Consider the following 18198-nt stretch of genomic DNA (forward strand, 5'->3'; position numbering starts at 1 on the left):
AAACCTGAGTAATCTTCGCAAGGGAAGTTTAGAGGACCTCTGCGGCTGGCAGTGTCCTCAGTTTTTGATTCACAGCATTTGTTGTCGGCCTATGAACAGGATGTTGGCCCGTTCTAGGCGAGCTTGAACAAATGAGACCAGCTTGTTTAGCAGGCATGGTCTGAATGTGAAGGTTAAAAGCAGTATCGCTAGCGGACCTATCAGGGTGGAAATCAGAGTGGTGAGCCATGGTGATTGATTGAACCAGGACTCGAACCAGCTCTGTTGGGTTTCCCTGTCTTTCTTTCTTTGAGCCAGTCTATCTCGGAGTTCTGCCATGGAGTCTTTAACAACTCCTGTGTGGTCCGCGTAGAAGCAGCATTCCTCCTTCAAGGCAGCACACAGACCTCCTTGCTGCATGAACAAGAGGTCCAGTCCTCGCCTGTTCTGTAAGACCACTTCCGAAAGTGAGGAAACTGATTTCTCCAGAAAGGAGATGGATTTCTCGATCCTCTGTAGGTCCTCATCGATGGTCATTTGCAGCTGAGCAAGCCCTTGGTGTCAGGTCGCGAGGGCCGAGACACCTGTGGCTGTGCCAGCTGCTCCCAGGCCGAGCAGCATTGCGATAGTCACTCCTGTTGTTATTTCTCTTTTGTGAAGTCGGCCGGGCTCCTCAAAGATGTGGTATACCTCCTCGTCTGAGTGGTACAGGACCCTGAATGGCTGATGGGGGTAATAGTCTGGGTTGGCTCGCCCCCCGGCGATGAGCCCTACTAGCAAGATCACACAAAGCCACCGTTGCTGTCTGGGTCTCACTGGTGTAGGACTCTTGGGTGCTGTCCGGTGTTTCGGTGGTTGGTCGCTTTCCTCTGGAACCGGGATGTACGCGTTACGGGGACGACCCACGAGCATGTCCTGTAAACAGAAACTCACAATTCTCGTTAGTCTCATTCTGAAGGTCTGGCTTGATTGACTTAAGTGGGCACCACCTGATCTTGCCCTCTTTCTTAACCGCTGCGTACCCCCATCCCGTGAGCACCAGTCTCCAGCCCCGTTCCCATTCGCCCAGCTCGTTTTTGATTACAACCTGCGGGCCCTCCTCTAGGGCTCGGGTGACCCAGTGCTTTTGAACAGGACTGTCTGCCTCATCTCCTCTAGGGAACTGATTCAGTGCTAGCAAAGCTGTTGCCAGTATACGCGCTTGGTCTCCTGGGGGAACGGAATTGGCAAAGCCCTCTGCCTTCGCCAATACTTCTAGCTTAGCTTTCAGGGTCTGGTTTGCTCGCTCAACTATGGCCTGCCCGGTGCTGTTATACGGGATACCTTGTACTAAGGTGATGCCCCATTTCGAGGCAAATTCTTGCACTGGTTTGGAAATGAAATTGGAACCGTTGTCAGTTTTAATTTGCTTGGGGATACCAAGCCATGCCATAGCTGTCAGCCAGTGCTGTATTGTGGCCTTAGAGTTAGCTTTGGGGTGCTGTGTGGCTACGATCGCTCCGCTGTAAGTGTCCACTGTCACTGCAAGCCATACTCGGGGCTTTAGCAGTTGACATAAGGTGAAGTCCGACTGCCAGATTTCCGAGGCCTTGAGACCTCTTGGGATGACCCCACTGGTCCACAGGGGTGACTTCTGGCAGTGAGGGCAAGTGGCCACTACATGTTTTGCATCCACGGCCGAGATCCCGCATCTCTTCGCCAGTGCTTTGGCTCCGATATGGAGCGACTCGTGCAGCTGCCGAGCTTCCTGCAGTGTCCACACTCCCTTTGCTGCGGCGTCCACTTTGTCATTGCCGGTCTGGAAGAAACCTTTGACTGGGTTGTGGCTGTTGACGTGAATGACAGACACGGTGCCCCGTCGCGAGGAGAGCGCCTCCTCCAGCATTGAGGCCGCTGCTGACGTTGACACGCCTGGTCCTGACATGGCCAGGCAAAGCCTTGCCATGAATATAGAGTCCGTTACGATGTTGAGGTGTTCATCTTGGAAGAGCCCGCTTGCCAAGACCACTGCTGCTGCTTCCAGTTGTTGCACTGACAGTGTGGGGTCACATGTTTTGATGCAATGCCATTGCTCTCCTGCCTGCCATACTGCTGCTGCAGTAGAAGTCGTGGAGGAAGCGTCTGTGAAGACCGTCGGTCCCGGCTGCGGTCGGTCCATGACCTTTGGTGGCATGTCTATATCGACAATGGTCAGCAGCTGAGTCCAAGGTGGCCTGGTGGCGTAGGAGATTTCTCCTCCGAAGCCGGTGAGAGCAAGGGCCAGGTGCTCCGATATTGCGGTTGACTCCGTGGTCGGCCGCTTGCGAAAGGGGAGGTGGATTCTTGTCGGCTCGGTTCCCAGGTGTCTCAGGGCGAGTCTCCTGCCTTTCATGATGAGGCTGGCGACGCATTCAACTCCCGGGGAAAACACACAAGTTGGTCTTCCGAGGACCACCCATTGGATCGGCCGGGACTTTTCGGAAGGTCCTTGGGCCAGTGCTCCCACTCCTCCCTTTTGTGTGAAGTGGACGTATAGATCGAGTGGCGCATCTGGGTCCCACCTGGCAAGCGTGCCAGTAGACATCTGGTGCTCGATGAAGTCGAGGGAGCTCGCTGTTTGCGGCGTCAGCTCCTTGGGGTCCCAGGGGTGCTTTCCTTTCAGGAGGTCATATAGGGGTTCCATGACCTCGGGGGGAACCAGGATGATGTTGCGCAGCCACTGCAGAGAACCGACAAGGCGCTGCATGTCATGGAGCGTCTTGATGTCTCGGTGGACCTTCACCTTGGGAGGTATCATGTAGGAGTTCGTGATCCCCACTCCCAGGAAGGTCACGCAGGGTCCTCTCTTGATCTTCGTGTTCGCGATCTCAAAGCCATTGGCCTGGAGAGTTTCCGTGATCGCGGTCACCAGGTGATCCACTTGGCTCGCAGATGGTGCAGCGACGAGGATGTCGTCCATGTATTGAATGATGGTCGCAGCGGGGTAGGATTGTCGGACTGGCGTCAGTGCTCTGTCCACAGTGATCTGGCATATGGTCGGGCTGTCCACGAGACCTTGCGGCAGCACCTTCCATTGGAAGCGGAGGTTAGGTCGCTCGCCGTTTGGGAACACGATGGAAAAGGCGAACTGTTCCTTGTCCTCAGCGTGCAGGGGTATTGAAAAGAAGCAGTCCTTGATGTCCAGCACTGCGCATGGCTGCCCTTTGGGGATGGCTGAGTTCGTGGGCAGCAGTGTCTGAACTGGACCCATGGGTTGGATTGCCCTGTTCACCTCCCTCAGGTCGTGGATGAGGCGATGACCCTCTCCGGACCTTTTGGGGATTACAAATACAGGGGTGTTCCATGGGCTGGTGGAGGGTTCTATGTGACCCTTCTGCAGCTCGCGGCTGACTAGTTCCAGCAAGGCTGCTATTCGAGGCTTTGACAGGGGCCACTGCTCGACCCATATGGGGTCTGACGATTTCCAGGTCAGTCTGATTGGCAGCGGTGGGTGTATGGCAGTGGCCCTCAGGATAAATTTGTGATTCTGACTCCTAACATAGCGAGGACATCCGTTCCTATCAAGGGTGGAGAGCTTTGTAGAATGTAGGGGTAGATTGCCACCGTCCATTCTGGTCCCTTTTTCGTGTGGAGTGTTATAGCCACCTGCTGGGTGCTTTTCCACGCCCGGGATGGCCCTCCCACTCCGTTCACTGGGGGGACCTCTTTACATTGCCAATGCTGAGGCCAAAGCGCTTGGGGAAAAACTGAGCAGTCTGATCCCGTGTCCGCCCAGAACTGAAGCCCTATGACGTGGGGATCCTGACTGCCATAAAGGCGGCATGTTCCCCACATTTTCAGGGGCTCCTTTCCTATTTTCATGGCCAAGGCCACCCAGGGGTCCCGCTCTGGGGCGTCCCCTGCTGGCCCTGTGGCACAGGCGCAGCTTGTGGCAGTGGTGGGCACGAAGGTGCCACTGATGGCGCTGCAAAGCTCTGCGATTGTGTCGCTGGTGGGGGTGCGAAGCTGGCTGCCTCCTGTGGGGGCATGGGGTATGAGGGCCCCCCGCCCCACTGGGGGTTGACATAAATGAGCCGCTTCGCATTCACAGCGGGAGGAGGCTGAGTGCGGCCAGTGCACCCCCTCCCTTTCCCGTTTCCCTGAGGCCGGGACCTGCAGTCCTTAGCGAAATGCCCCTTCTTCCCACAGCTCCAGCAGGGCCCTCTCGGGCGTGCTTGAGGTGGGGGCACCGCCGCGGACTGCTGTGCCGGCTGGGGACAGCTCACTGCGATGTGGCCTGCCTGACCACATTTGAAGCACGCCATGGCACTGGTTAGGGTGCGAACAGCTGCTTGGACGGGTGTTAGGTGTTCCTCTCTTACGACGTGCCTGATCATGTCAGCTAGGCTGGCTCCGGCTGGTAGAGAGCGAAGGATGTCCTTGGTGACGGAGTTGCATTGCTGGCGCAAGCAGTCTGCCACCATGGGACCCTTTGCCTCTGCAGGCAGGGTAGAGGAGTCTACTGCCGCCTGCAGGCGGTCTACGAACTGCGTGAAGCTTTCGCTCTCTGCCTGTCTTATAGTGGACCACGGTGACGGCTTGGCCACAACCAGAGAGGCAGCCCGAATAGCCTCCCTAGCAGCTCGAGTGGTGGCCCTGACTTCCTCAGCCCGCATCTGTGCGGCTTGTTGCTGAGGTGTAACCATCTCTTCGTGTTTCCCCAGCAGCCTAGATAGGCTCGACCCGTGCAGTGGCTGCCCCGCCCCGGAAAACTGGGCTAGCGCTTTTGTACAATTATCTTCCCATTCCTGCTTAAACACGATCATTCCCGCACCACCGAGTATCATGCGACTTATTTGTTTGATATCAAAGGGGAGCAAGTCGCCATTGCCAAAGAGGCCGTCCACGAGGGTGGAGACCATAGCCAAGTTGATCCCTTTCTCTGAGATCGCTTTGACAATTGCCTGTACGTCTTTGGGGTTTACTGGATTATATATCCTTTGTTGATTCCCCTCTGGCCCGGTGGTCCTAACCGGGAAAACCTGGACCGCACCTGAAGGAGTCCACTCTGCACAGGCTATCTTTATCCTAGCCCAGTCGGTAAACTGGGCTGGTTCGCATTGTGATTGCCTTTCGATGTGGCTTAAGGCTTTATTTGTTTTTGTTTTAAACCGCATTAGCTCCGCTTTTTCCGTTTCTGAGTCCCCGTCGGCATCCGTCAGCTCTCCCGAGCTGCCGGAGCTGGTGGAGCTGGTCTCAGAGCCGGAAGTCGAATGACAGCGCATTTCTGGGCTGCGGTGCCTTTTCGTGCGGCTCCGGCCCCGCCCCTCCCCCTCCCTTCGGGGGTGGTGGCGCTCCCGCCCCCTGGGCTTGCCCTGCCGCCCGCAGGGGGAGGTCTCTCCCTTAAATGGTAGCAGCGCTGAGCGCAGCTCCCAATTGGGCATGCGCTCTCCGCTGCCCCCCTCCTCCTCTTTTCCTCGCGGATGCGCACTAGCAAGAATCCGGGTCTCTGGACTCTTCCTGCCGAGAGTTTCCGCGCCCCACCCATCCCCTTGGTCGCCGGCACCATGTTCGGCTGGGTATGGCGGCGGCGCCGCCTGTCCCTCCGCGTCTCTGGCTTCCCTCGCCAGTTCCTCCCAAAAGGACTGCGCGCGCTGCCGCGCCCCCGGTGCCAAATCGCTGATCCGCGGTGAAGGGACGGACGGGGGGTCCGCAAGTTTTTCGGGAGGTCCTGTGGGTTTTTCGGGAAGTCCCGTGGGGGGGGTTGGGCTCGGGCTCGGGGAGGGGGGGACGCGCCTGATCCCCCCGGGTTCCCGCTCCCGGGTACCTCGCTTTCGGGGGTGGTTTGCGTTGCCGCTCCTACCCCCAGCTTGGGTGTTGCTAATAAACATGCGCTTGCCGCGCTCCATGTTTCTTGCTCCTCTAGCGCCTTGCGCAGGGCCCGCTCGACCTTTCCCCAAGCCTTAAGGCTTTTTCCGCTGCCTGAGATCTTTGTATCCTCGGCTAGCGCGTTCGTGCATTTCCCCCACACCTCCGGGTGTAATATTTCCACAGGACGTTCAATCGCCCCAAGCTCTAAGAGTCTCGCAATAGCGAGGTAAAAATCCTTGAGCTTGCATTTAATTCCCCACTGCTTATAAACTGAACTCACAACCTTCGCGATGGCTTCCATATCCGCCGCTGGTGCGGGGACGTCTCCCCCGCCAAGAATCGGTCTAGCTGTTCTGGCTGCTGTTTCTCGTCCAGGAGATACCCGCTACCCTAGGGTTTCTTCTTTAATCCCGGGTTTCGGCACCATATGTCGCCTTCTGATGAGAAGGCGGGTGACCTGGTTCCAAGATACAGCACGGCGACCCGGCTTCCCCTGGGTCACTTGGTCCACTGACATGCACAGACACCAATGTGGTGGATGGTCAAATGGCGTTTATTATCTCATCTCGTGGGGTTAAATAGTCAAGGGGGCTTCACTACGTCAAAAGGGGATGGTGGGTCTGGCTAGGGTTAGTAAGGAGTGGAAAACTACTGGTTAGGAGGGGCTGCATGCTTCAGGGGTGATTGATTACCTATAGCAGGAAGAGGGGGAAGGGTCTTGCTTTCCGTCACATCCCGAGATTTTCCGTTCGCCTGTCCCTATCTACCACAGCGCGGGAGTAAGATTTAACATTATGGAGTCAAAAGCCTGCCCTCTGCAGTACAAGACATGAAGATCTAGTAGCATGTGCAAGGAAGGACCCTTTTTGAAAAGATAGCTGGATTTTTTGGTTTTTTTTTTTTTATATCTTCTGGAATGGTTTTGTTCTATAGTAGTTTCCTGTGTGCCTCTGTGCAGGCAGACACAAGTGTCCTTGCCAAGGTAGACCACAGTGGGGTAAAGACAAAGCACTTGAGGAGAAGCTGTGGACAGCAGGGAAAAAAAAAATTACTGCCCTTGACCTGTCAAACTAGCCAAGCCTGCCAGTATCTCTGTGGCCTCAAGCCTGTCTTGTTGTTTGTACTGTCTGGAGTATGCTATTGAGAATCCTAGAATTTCATCTTTAAATAGAATACTTGATGAAAAGCAGGTGGGCTTTATATGTCTGGTCTAGTAAATAAATACGTGAACTTAGCCTCCTGATAGTCACTGTAAACCCTGTTGCCATTTTATGTCTAATCTAGACAAAAAGATAAAGATGCATTACAAAAAAAAATGATAAGAGACAACTGAAAGTCCTTCTCAGGCTCACACTGAGCACTGAAAAGCCATCTGCCATTGTAAAAACATCCTGGGTGGTATTACTGGCGTAACTGGCACTCCAGATCAGAACAGCAGTGCAAGATAGGTGCTATCCTTAAATTTGAAATATATATATATATATATAAATTTGAAAATAGGTTTTCCTGCATATCATCTGTGGATTCTTCTTCTCCTTGTTCATCCTAGTAAACAATCCTAAGAGGTAGCCTGCAGGACTTTGATTTCAGTGATACAGAAACAGAACTATTTTCTCAGGAAAAAACATGTGGAACTGGTGACATTTTTCTTGAATTAGTGAGATTCTTGGTCCCCAAACTGACCATTTGTCTTCTTGCCCATTTAATATTACACCTATCTGTTTCATCCTGCTTCTGAGCTGAACTGATATAAACATAGTAAATAGTTATGATTTTGCTAGGAGAGCATGCCAGTTTTTTCAAGTTCACTTGGATTAAGATGTGGGCATTGAATAGCAGTCTCTTCTCAGCCTGCCACTGATTTTGGTTTCCACTGTGTATTTTCTTATGGTTGCATGTTTCATGTGCTGAATGGTTTTAGCTTGGTCGATGTTTAACAAAAAGAAAATTGTCAATATAAACATCAAGGAAAATATTATGGTTGTATAATTAAACCACCACAGTGGAGAAGGATACCAAACCATGTTTTTAATCACTCATAATTTCCTAGCAGAATTAAGACATTTGTTGATTTCACTGCTGGTATTAGAAAAATAGACACTTTCCTTCCTCAGTCTTTGGTAGTACCTCTTGTGCCTGCTGTTGGAGCCAGATGACCACATGCTGACACATTTAGAGGTTCCTATTTGTGTGTAGAAAACAATTCCTACAAGAAGTCAGCTACATATATATAGCATATATATTTTTTTTCTGTTTCATTTAATGCACAATAGATTTGGAGTTATGACTCCTGTTCCTATTGTGTGACTACTTCTAATCAAGGTACTTCTAATTTCACATTCAGTGTTCTATCTTCTTTTTGCAGTTCCAGTTCTTGAAATCAACTACATAATATGCTCATCTTCCATGTCAAATAAAAATAGAAATGCATTTCCCTTATAGCTGAAGAACAAGCTAAAAAATCACCCTAGTCTGTGATGTGAATTTGCAGAGAATACAGCAAAGGCCAGACTGTTGTACAGATTTTTAAGATTACACATGTAAAGTAAGTTTAATCTATTTTAAGGCGTGATTTCTGATTTTTGAACTCTTCTAACAGAACATAGAATGGTTTGGATTGGAAGGGACCTAAAAATCATCCAGTTCCATGCCCTTTGTCATAGGCAGGGAACCTTCCACTAGACCAGGTCACTCACAGCTCCATCCAACTTGGTCTTCTTCTCGTTTCTCAGTATCATAGTTTGCATTTGCTACCTAAGATATGTATCACTGTTAAACCTAGACTGTTATCTGTACAAATCTTTGCAGATTTGGTACTCACCAAAATCAGAGGATGAGAGACATCTGTCATTAGTCATTAAGACAGGGCTAGATTGCGTACCCTGTTTAGTGTTTTTTTTTTTAGCATGTTATTATCATAAATTACATTTAAGTGTTGACTTAGTGTCAACAGTTAGCCAGCTTGACTTTATAGTGTGCTATGGTGTTGGAATTCTGAAATTTCATATAACTTTCATAGCCAGAATTTAGGAATATCACCATGATAATCAGCAAGTCTGTCATTTTCTTGTGTTTAACAGCTCTTCCACTAATGTTTCTGAAATTTTATAACCAAATTTCAGCTTACTTGTACTCACAGGTGCACAAATATTCCTGCATTTTGCATATATGATACAGTTAGTTATCTGAAAATGTTTCTAAGTATTCTATGTCAGATGAAATGAGTAAGGATGACATAGCAGAAACAGTTTAACACAGATAATTGTAATTAATAAAAAAAAAAGATGCATATATTGCCCTATCACAGGAAACTAGACCAGTAAGTGAATCTCTGGAGCTTGGAACTTCATCCTTGTATACAGGCTAATTGAGAGGTCACCTTACAAACCTCAGAAACTGGACATAATGACTTCTGTAGTAGCACTGAGTCATTCAGGCTGGAAGGGATGTAGGGAGGTCTCTGGTCCAGTCTCTTGCTTGAAGGAGGGTCAGATGTGAGATCGTGCCAGATTGTCTTGAGAATCTCCAAGGGTGGACTGCACAACCTCTCTCTGCAACCTGCTCTGACTCTTGACTTACCTTCAGGGGAAAAAAGTTGTTCCTAATATCCATCAGGAATTTTCTGTTTCAGTTGATGTCTTTTGTCTCTTGCCCTCCTGCTATGGTCTGCTGTGGTAAGCCCACTTGCATCTTTTCCACCCCTTCTCTATGGGATACTGAGGATGCAATTAACTGCCCTTGAAGCTATCTGCTCCAGGCTCAAAAAGCATCAGCCCTGCAGCTGCTGCTTCACTAAGATTGTCACCAACCATCTTAGTGGCCCCGTATGAACTTTGTCCAGTTTGTCAGCATCTTGTATAAAGGTCCCACAATTGAACACAAGATTTCTGATAAGGTCTAGTGAGTGCCAAACAGAGTCTGATAAATCCTGCCCTCAGTCTGCTGCTTGTGCTGCCTGCTCTTTAGGCAGTCTGGATAGCACCAGTCTTCCTTGCTGCAAGAATGCAGCCACCTTATGCTTAGCTCACTGTCCACTAAGCCAAGGTTTAATGAGCAGAAGGTCATTTGTACTTGCACAGAGCTAGGATTGCCCTGGGTTTCCAAGCATTAGAAGGTGTTGGTGTCCCTGACCAGGCTTCCTCTGGAAAATGATTGAGTTGGAAACACATTCCCTTAAGAATGCTTAAGGGAAAAGAGAAAAAGAGCTCTCAGTAAGTCATAAGCCTTTGAGATACAGACTGTCACAAAACTGAAGGGAACCAATTAATGAGCAGTGTGGCAGATACACGAACCTGCCTGCTGCTTTATGACAGCAGCTTCCACTTAAGATTTGGATAATCTAAAAGAAAGTTGGGATGCATGTATCTAAGCTGACTAATATGTATTGCTTCCTTTTTCTGATAGATAAATAGGTTGTTTTTTCTGAAGTGTAATGAACAAGGGATATTTCACAGCTGCTTTCTCACTGGGGCATAGCACTTGGCTTGAACTTTAGATCTCTGCCGGAGTGCAAACATTATTTTACTATTTGATATTAAGTAGTTATTTATAGTAAGGATTTATTTTTTTCGCCGTATTTTATTCCTATGATACACAGCATTTCTTTTTGTAGTAACAGTCCACAGTGTTGTGCTCTCGTGCTTGTCCTGCTGTGTGGCATCTCGCAGTGACACCTGTAAAACTTGGTAGCTTAGCTTTAGATACTAGTGCTGCCTTTTTGATTTCAATGGTCTATACACAAGTGAAATGTTTACAGCATCCAAGTCTTACTTGGTTACATACCTGTATGTTTATCTTCATATATCTATCTGTAGCTGGATGTGATTTTAACAGTGATAGTGATACATCACTTTCCCCAGTAGCATGTTACTCTGATATCTAATTAGTGCTGAGCAAATTATTTGGGAAAAAGTAATTTATCCACCAGATTTAGCTTATTTATCTGCTCAGGAAACATCTTAGACCAGACTATGTTTTTTCTCCTATTTATTGATTATTCTACTGACATGAACATTTTTTCCATGCTGTTAAATGTGAATAGATCACTGATTTTTTATAATGGATACATGCTGTTAGATGGATTTGCATGGATTGTTTCTAGAGGTCTTGATATATCTTTCAGCTCGTTTCTACAACAATGTGAGATCTCTCAACATGAGATCTCTGCGGCAAAAGTAGACGCACGAGGCGTCAGTGAAAAAGGATGTTTCTATGTAAGCCTTGAGTGCAAGACATCTCTCAGTGTATCCGGTGCACTCCCACCATGAGGGAATCTCGGAGGCCGGGCCTTGTCCCTCATGAGCCCGGCTGGGGTTGGTCCTGCACCGCAACCTGCCTATTTACAAATTTCCCTTCCAACGTAAGCGTAGTTTGAGGTCGGCGAGCCTGGAAAAGTCGAGGAGCAGGACTGCTTTCCTGGCACTTAACCCGCCGTTCGACAGCACGCGGCGACACCGCCGCAGTCCGGGCTCACCCTCGGGGCTGCTCGGTGGCGCGGTGCTTCCCCCGGCTCGGCTCGGCCCGGCCCACCTCGGGCCCCGCCAGATCCGCTGCCTCCCCCGGCCCGCCCGGGGCTCCGCGAGTCCTGATGCCTCCCCCGGCCGCCTCTCCGCCTTGGCCCGCTCCGCCGCGCCGGGGGGCCGCTGAGCGCGGTGCCTGTGTCCCCGCCGCCGGGCCCGGCGGGACGAGGCGGCAGGTGGCGCGGATGTCGCTTTGGAAAGGGGCGGGCGGTGGCGCAGGCGGATGCTGCGCTCGCTCCTCCTCCTCCGTCGTCGCCGCGGCCGCCGCCTCCTGCGCCTCCTCGTATCGCGGCGGTGGCGGGCAGGCTCCGGCCGCGGCCCCGCAGCTTCTCGCCGAGGCGGCGCGGCCTCCGCTTCCTCCTTCCTTGCCTCGGTCGCTGCCCGGCCCCGGCGCGATGTCGGGCAGCGCGGCGAGCGCCCCTAAGCCCCTCCCGTCCTCCGGGCCCAAGTCGCTGCGGGAGATGCCGCATCCCCTGGCCACATCCAGCAGCGAGGAGATGGGGCCGACGCTCACCCCCAGCCCCGACCTGCTCCTGCCCCGCAGCATCGCCGACAAGGTATAGCCCGGGGGAAGGGGTTGCGGCATTTGGGGGGGCCTCTGATGTTGAAGGAAAGCGGGGACGAGGACTGTGTATGTGTTTCCCTGACACATCACTTTTCCCGGCTTCGTCTCGCCGTGGGGAGATAAAGCCCTGGGCGCTGCTGACATCCATTGCAAGAGCACAGAGCGGCTGCGGGGGGAGAAGACATCGTGTCCCTTGATGTGGGAGCCGGTCTGGGACACTGGTAGTCGCCCTGTCACAGGAGGGTTGCGAGAGGCAGTATTTTATTTACTATATCTCCTGTGGGTCATATCGTGTACAGTTAGGTGTAAATTTTTCAAGCATTGTTGCAGCTTCCTTCCTGTAGCCCTCACGGGGAAGGCTTGGAGCTGGCATTGTTTGCTTATCATCAGCTTGTTTGTGATTGTCCTTTCCAGTGAACTGCTCACTTCTTCCCAGCACTGATACAGACACGGTGCTTTGCAGGAGTATCTGTGCCTGTTTTCCCTTCCCTAGCTCTGGCATATGTTCACAGAACAGTAATGAACTCTGTGAAGTACCTTCCTTGTGGTAATAATTCGGTAGTGGCAGAACAGGACTGCCGATATGTTAGCTACACTTGCAAGGACTTGGTATCCCTGTAGGCAAGTCTTCCTGAATTTTTTAAGGTAGGATTTCCTGGGAGCAAGAGCTGCAAGGGATGATGTGGGCTTAAAAGCAGTTCTGGCACAGCTGGTTCGTGCATACAAGGTGTTACTGAGTTGCTGGCGGCAAGAAGTGTTTATTCTGTGGCTGTTGTCCTGGGGAATATGGAGCTACTTCTGGGTAGGATGGATCCCTTAGGCTCCAAAAGCCTTGAGGATGTCAGCAGTATCTGACCTAATACACTCCCATGCTGCAGGAGAGTGAATCAAGGTAGCCTGGCCTCTTCCATATTTCACCATCTGCTGTGTGCAGCTGTGATGTAGGGATTCAGCACTTCTTTCTGCCCATGTAAGGAGTCCTCTTCTTGAGCATTTGCCTGCTGTTGCTCTAGTGAGAAGCAAAGCTTACCTTCTCTCCAAGAGTTTAGGCCTTCATCCAACAAATAGGTCAGCTGATGACCTGTGGAGAAAAGGGTATGTGACTAATGCAGGGGTAGAAATTGTGGAGGTTTTTGTCTGTGATAGATGGTTTAATCATCTAAGTAAGTTGTTGTCTGGCAAACCTGTAGCAATAGAAATTGGCAGCTGCCTTCACAAATCTTGCAGCTGAGGAGCTGCAGCTGTTGGCAGGGTCCATCCATGCTGCTCTATGGCTGGTGAGAAGCAGTGTTCTGAGGAATATCTTACACCCTGTAACATCTTTCCTCAATTGTATTAAAGAACTTACTTTTGGAGTGCAAGCAAGCTTCTCTCTGCCTTACTGCTTTGAAGTTTTGAGAAGTGTATCAGTATTCCTGATATCCTTGGAGCAGAAATAACTCTAGCTTTAGGCTATGGTCAGCTAACTTCTCAGAAGTGGAAAAGTTCTTGCCCAATTTTTCCATCAGCAATAGAAATGAAATCCTCCTTCCTGTACCCTGTATATAGTACCATTCTGTTCTAGGCACTTGGCAGCTTAGAAATACTCTTAAAAGGCAGAGCAAAAGTGGCTGTAGTAAGTGATGTTTAGACTGGAGTGCAGTTCTGTGCTTGACCTGGAAATGGCACTAGGCTATGATCCTTGAAGAATAAAAGCACATCCAGTAGGAAGATAATATAATTTTTTTCCTTTTAGCTGAATTAATAGAAAAAGCCATATGTCTTAGCCTCTTGATGGAAGGAGATCAGAAGCTTTGTGTATGGGATGTCCCTTCTTCACCTTAATATTTCACACACCAGCAAGAAAAAAAATGTAACTTCTTTCCCACCTCAGAAAAAAAATTCAATAAACTAGCTACGTGTTCCTGGCTTTAAGGCAATGCCTGCACTGTGTATTACGTAGTCTACAGAGGGAGTAGGGTAAGTGGAGGTAAACAGGTAAAACCACTTTTTGGGTGGTTTGTATGTCGCAGTCTCAGAATCATGGAATGGTTTGTGTTGGAAGGGAGCTCAAAGATTATTTAGTCCAACCTCTGTGCTGTGAACAGGGACACTTCTCACTACACCAGATTGCTCAGAGCTCCATCCAGCCTGGCATTGAACACTTCCAGTGTTAATCTTTAAAATCTTAATCTCTGATGATGGATTATTGATCTTTTGAGAGATTGGCTTATTAATCAGCTAATAGTACTGCCATAGCTGAGTAACAGAGGTAGGTCAGCATTCAAGTCTGACTTAGGCTTAAAGCTCTGCATTAGGTTTTTACTGATTCTTGAGTAGGAGCTGTTGTAATCTTCTATCTGGTCTTTTGGGAGAATCTGGTGGACGTTGGTACTGCAGAAATTTTGGTCCAAGTCTCCTGCTTCAAAGTGTCTTTGAGTCAGATTCTTTAAGGAGAATTGTCCATATCCAGACATGTACTAGGATATCACTTTCGGAAGGGGGCTAGTGAAAATAGCTGACCCATCACCATGAAGTCCATAATTTGCTTTTTCTGGGTTCCTCATGTTTTCTCTGAGCAAATACTTCCTAAAATCTGCTGCAAGCTACAAGTACCTAAGACTGAAATCCTCTGAGTGGAGAAAGTTCAGAAGTAAAGGGAGGTTTTCTGCCCATAAAGTACTTCAATTTTTATTGCCACTGATGTATAGCATAGAAGTGGCTAAACCTCTGCCATCACTGCTTTGTATTCTTTAAAGCATGCTTTTTTAACTTTTTTTTTTTTTTTTTTTGATCCATTGAGAAAGAAGACCACTTTATCCTGAGTCAGAGAAACCTAGGGGACAGGAACACCTGCCTCCATGTCTCCTTTTAGATTTAGATTCAAATATGGGAATAATGTAGTATTTCAGATCCTGTGTAATTTCTCATAAACCTTAGGCTGCTATTCAAGAACAGTGGCTAATGCTACTAGAGCAGTAGGTCATTGCAAAGGGAAGGAAAATCTTTTGTGCTGTTTACCGAGGCCATCTAAGTAGACTAGTCTCAAGTTTCCTGAATCTTAGGAATAGGGCTGCAGAACTTTTCTTTTGTGAAGTAGTGTCTTTATCCCGATTTGTAGTGGACAATAGCTTTAGGAACCAGGACACCTTGACTTTTGACAGCATCTTATCTCTTAAATGAAAAGAACATTTTAGCTAAGTACTTGACTTCCGCAGTCATGCTTCAGGAGGCATAAAACACTTGAGTTGTAGATTCTTGTTTCTAAAGCATTTATATATCAGCTGCGTGTTTCTGTAAGGATCTTTCTGTTCCCCTGAAGTCTAATTGCTTAAAATACTGTCTTGATGCCTGAGCACCATGAGTGTCTTTGAGTTTATTCTCTCTTCACCCTTGCTAGCTTTCAGATAAGGAGACAGCGAAAGCTGAAGCTGAGTGCTACCATGTTTCTTGTGTTTTGTGGTTTTTTTCTTTTTATTTGGTTGGAGTTTTTTTAACATCAGGTTAGAGGAGAAACATGCAGAAGAAAACAATTCCTCAAGTTGCATGGCAGGATTAGTTGTAGAATTAGTTGTAAAACTGAGGCCCTGCTGGTTTAGCTTTTGGAACATGTACAAAGCTAATTGAGATCTCATTTTTAGAGCAGATCCACTGCTGAGGAGGGCAAGACATAGAGAAATGTCTGTATTTCTCTCTGCCTTTTCTTTTTTAAAAAATAGGGAAGTTCTTCTTGCACGTAACTACTTGACTCCAGTGCTCAAGTTTGTCACTTTTGATAGCAAATCTGCTTTGTGCACCAGGACAAATGCTTTGACAATGAGGAAAGTTTGTCACTTTTGATAGCAAATCTGCTCTGTGCACCAGGACAAACGCTTTGACAATGAGGAGAAAAGGCAGTATTAATAGGTTACTAACTTTAGAGCATAGGTGAGAAGTAGACTATACTTTGCTGCTTGAAGACTTGAATTCAGCCCCTCTGAGGCTGTGCAGATTTAGTTGGCTGCTGCTAAGATTTGGAAATGCCAGGCTGTGCAGAGTTAGAAAGGAAGTGTTCTGTATGGCTTAGTTCCGCTGTTGTCTAGCTGTGGTCGCTCTAGACTTGTATAATCTAAGAGTATCTTCCTAACATTGTGGTGTTGGCTATTCTTGCTACAGAAAAAGGCACAAAGGACTTCAGCAAGCTTCCTTTTACCTGGGACTGCTTCAGAAGCAGCATTGAGACAAATAGATAGGATTGGATGTTGGCTGAGCAAGCAATCTAATGGCACATCCAGTGCGCTCAGTGACATGCTGACTGATGTCGGCAGTGTCCGACAGGCCATGCTCCAAAATTGGGCAGCAGTTGATTTTCTCCTACTGGCACGTGAACATGCTTGTGAGGAGTTCGAAGGAATGTGTTGCATGAATTTGTCTGATCATTCTGAATCCATTCACAAAAGAATACAAAAGCTTAAAGACTTGACATCTGAGATTAAAAACAAGGAAACACGGTTAGACAGTTTGTTCGATGGGTGGGGCTTGGCTCCTTGGTTGAGGCACGTTTGCAAGTTAGGTGGAATCTTGTTGATAGTTGTGGTATTGATATTGATGATAATACCTTGTGCACTTCATTGTTCACGACAAATTATGGACAGACTCATCAAAGAAGTTTTTGTTGTCCAAGAGAAAATGCAGAAAGAGGAATTGCAGAAAGTTCACAAAACCTCACAGAGGCAATTGAATTAGAGTCACTCACAAATTTAGCCTTTGAATCAAGACCTTGGAAAGGTCAAGATTTGTCAAAACCTGATGCAGATACTAAACCTGATTTTACACAGCATTGATAATGCTTTAACTTAAAGTGATAGAGCTTAAAGTAAACAAAAAAAAGTGCCTCCATGTAGAAAGTTTATAACATTTTTTCTAGGGTAAGAAATACATACAGTAGTGAAGCTATGTAATGCAAGGTAGTAAATAAGTGACAAGTGAAAGATGGTTTATTTAGAGTTGAAAAAGAGAGGGGGAATTGTAGGAATATAAAAAGGTAAAAGATTTCAGAAACTGCAAAAAGGCCCAGAAAGCAGACATAAAGATGAGAAAGGTTGGGAAATTTCAAAACCTTCTCATGGGAAGCTAGGAAGTTAAGAACCAAGTGAATACATTTATATTTATCATAAGGAACAAGAAAAAACAAGAACTTATTGATAGTTCAAGATGTGAAAAGTCCTAGATATATGCTTTGCAAAGATAGAAAAAGTTTCAATCTTAAATAATGAATTATTGTGTATTGTTTGAGGTTCATAGAAGTCCTTTTGTTAATGTTAAACCCACGTGGGTCCTTTTCTTATTGGTTAGTGTTATGTACTTACTACAGGTTAGAGTATAATGACTTTACACCTTTTCTTTTACGCTATTGGTTCAAAGAATATGTAGAAAAAGGCTTTGCATAAGCTGCTATCTGGTCTCTGATCTGGATTTGCATGGATGTTGTTATTTCCCTGTGTCTCTTGCTTTTTGCTTGTATGATACGGACAGATAATAAATCCTAAGTCTGCAACCAGTCAGGGTCCCATCCCATTTGTGAGACACAGACTGATCCGGCAGAATATCCCACCTGCCCTAGGACTCAGGCTCCCTTGTCCTTTTTCAGACATTTCTGACTGCTGTTACTGTACTTGTGGCCAGCTACCTGTAACTTTCTCAGCTTTTATTCTTGGAAACTCTGCCTACCTTGTTTTTGCCTCTGTTAACTTTGTACAGCTGATGGGAGCTTGAAGGCTGTTTTACAGGTAGTATATCAAGCAGATACCAGTGCTGATGTGGAATACCAGGCTTGCCGTGAATTCATACCTTGAATTTGCTAGTTCATGGAGATGGACTTTAGAACTCATACTGCAAATTTCTGGTTACTAACTGAAAACTATTGTTTGCATGCTCCTCTGCTTCCAAGTTACCACCCTGGTGAATTCCTAGACTTCTTATTAGCACCGGATCAAATATGCTCTGTGTTTGCTGGAGTGCTGTTACATAGCACTTACTCTGAAAGGGAGCCTGGCACCTCTCCAGTTCCAAAAAATATACTGGGAGTTTGAAGCTCTACTTCCAGCCTCCTTGGTTGCTATTTTATAATTATTGCTCTTAACTTTATCCACCTACAGATGAAGCCAGTTTGCAATATAACCTGAAAACTTAAAATAGATCTGCATGAGCTTCTACAAATTTCTCCCTTCTCTGACTAGATGAGAACTTAAACTGACACCATGTATTAAAGGAAGCTGGAGGTAAATTCTCAGTTGTGGGAGAGACTGAAGACTGTAGAAAGTGAAACTAAAGTTGGTGAACTTGGGA

General features: G+C 47.8%; 1 protein-coding gene across 2 annotated transcripts in view; it reads left to right on the forward strand.

The window, feature by feature from the left end:
• Nucleotides 1–11395: 11395 nt before the first annotated feature.
• SNX30 (sorting nexin family member 30) overlaps nucleotides 11396–18198 on the forward strand; it is a 67901-nt gene continuing 61098 nt past the window's right edge. For both annotated transcript variants that reach the window (XM_054004136.1, XM_054004135.1), the window contains exon 1: nucleotides 11396–11884. In XM_054004136.1, the coding sequence (XP_053860111.1) occupies nucleotides 11396–11884 (489 nt within the window). The remainder of the gene's footprint in view (nucleotides 11885–18198) is intronic.

The sequence above is a fragment of the Vidua macroura genome, chromosome Z (genome assembly GCF_024509145.1).
Source record: "Vidua macroura isolate BioBank_ID:100142 chromosome Z, ASM2450914v1, whole genome shotgun sequence".
NCBI lineage: Eukaryota > Metazoa > Chordata > Aves > Passeriformes > Viduidae > Vidua > Vidua macroura.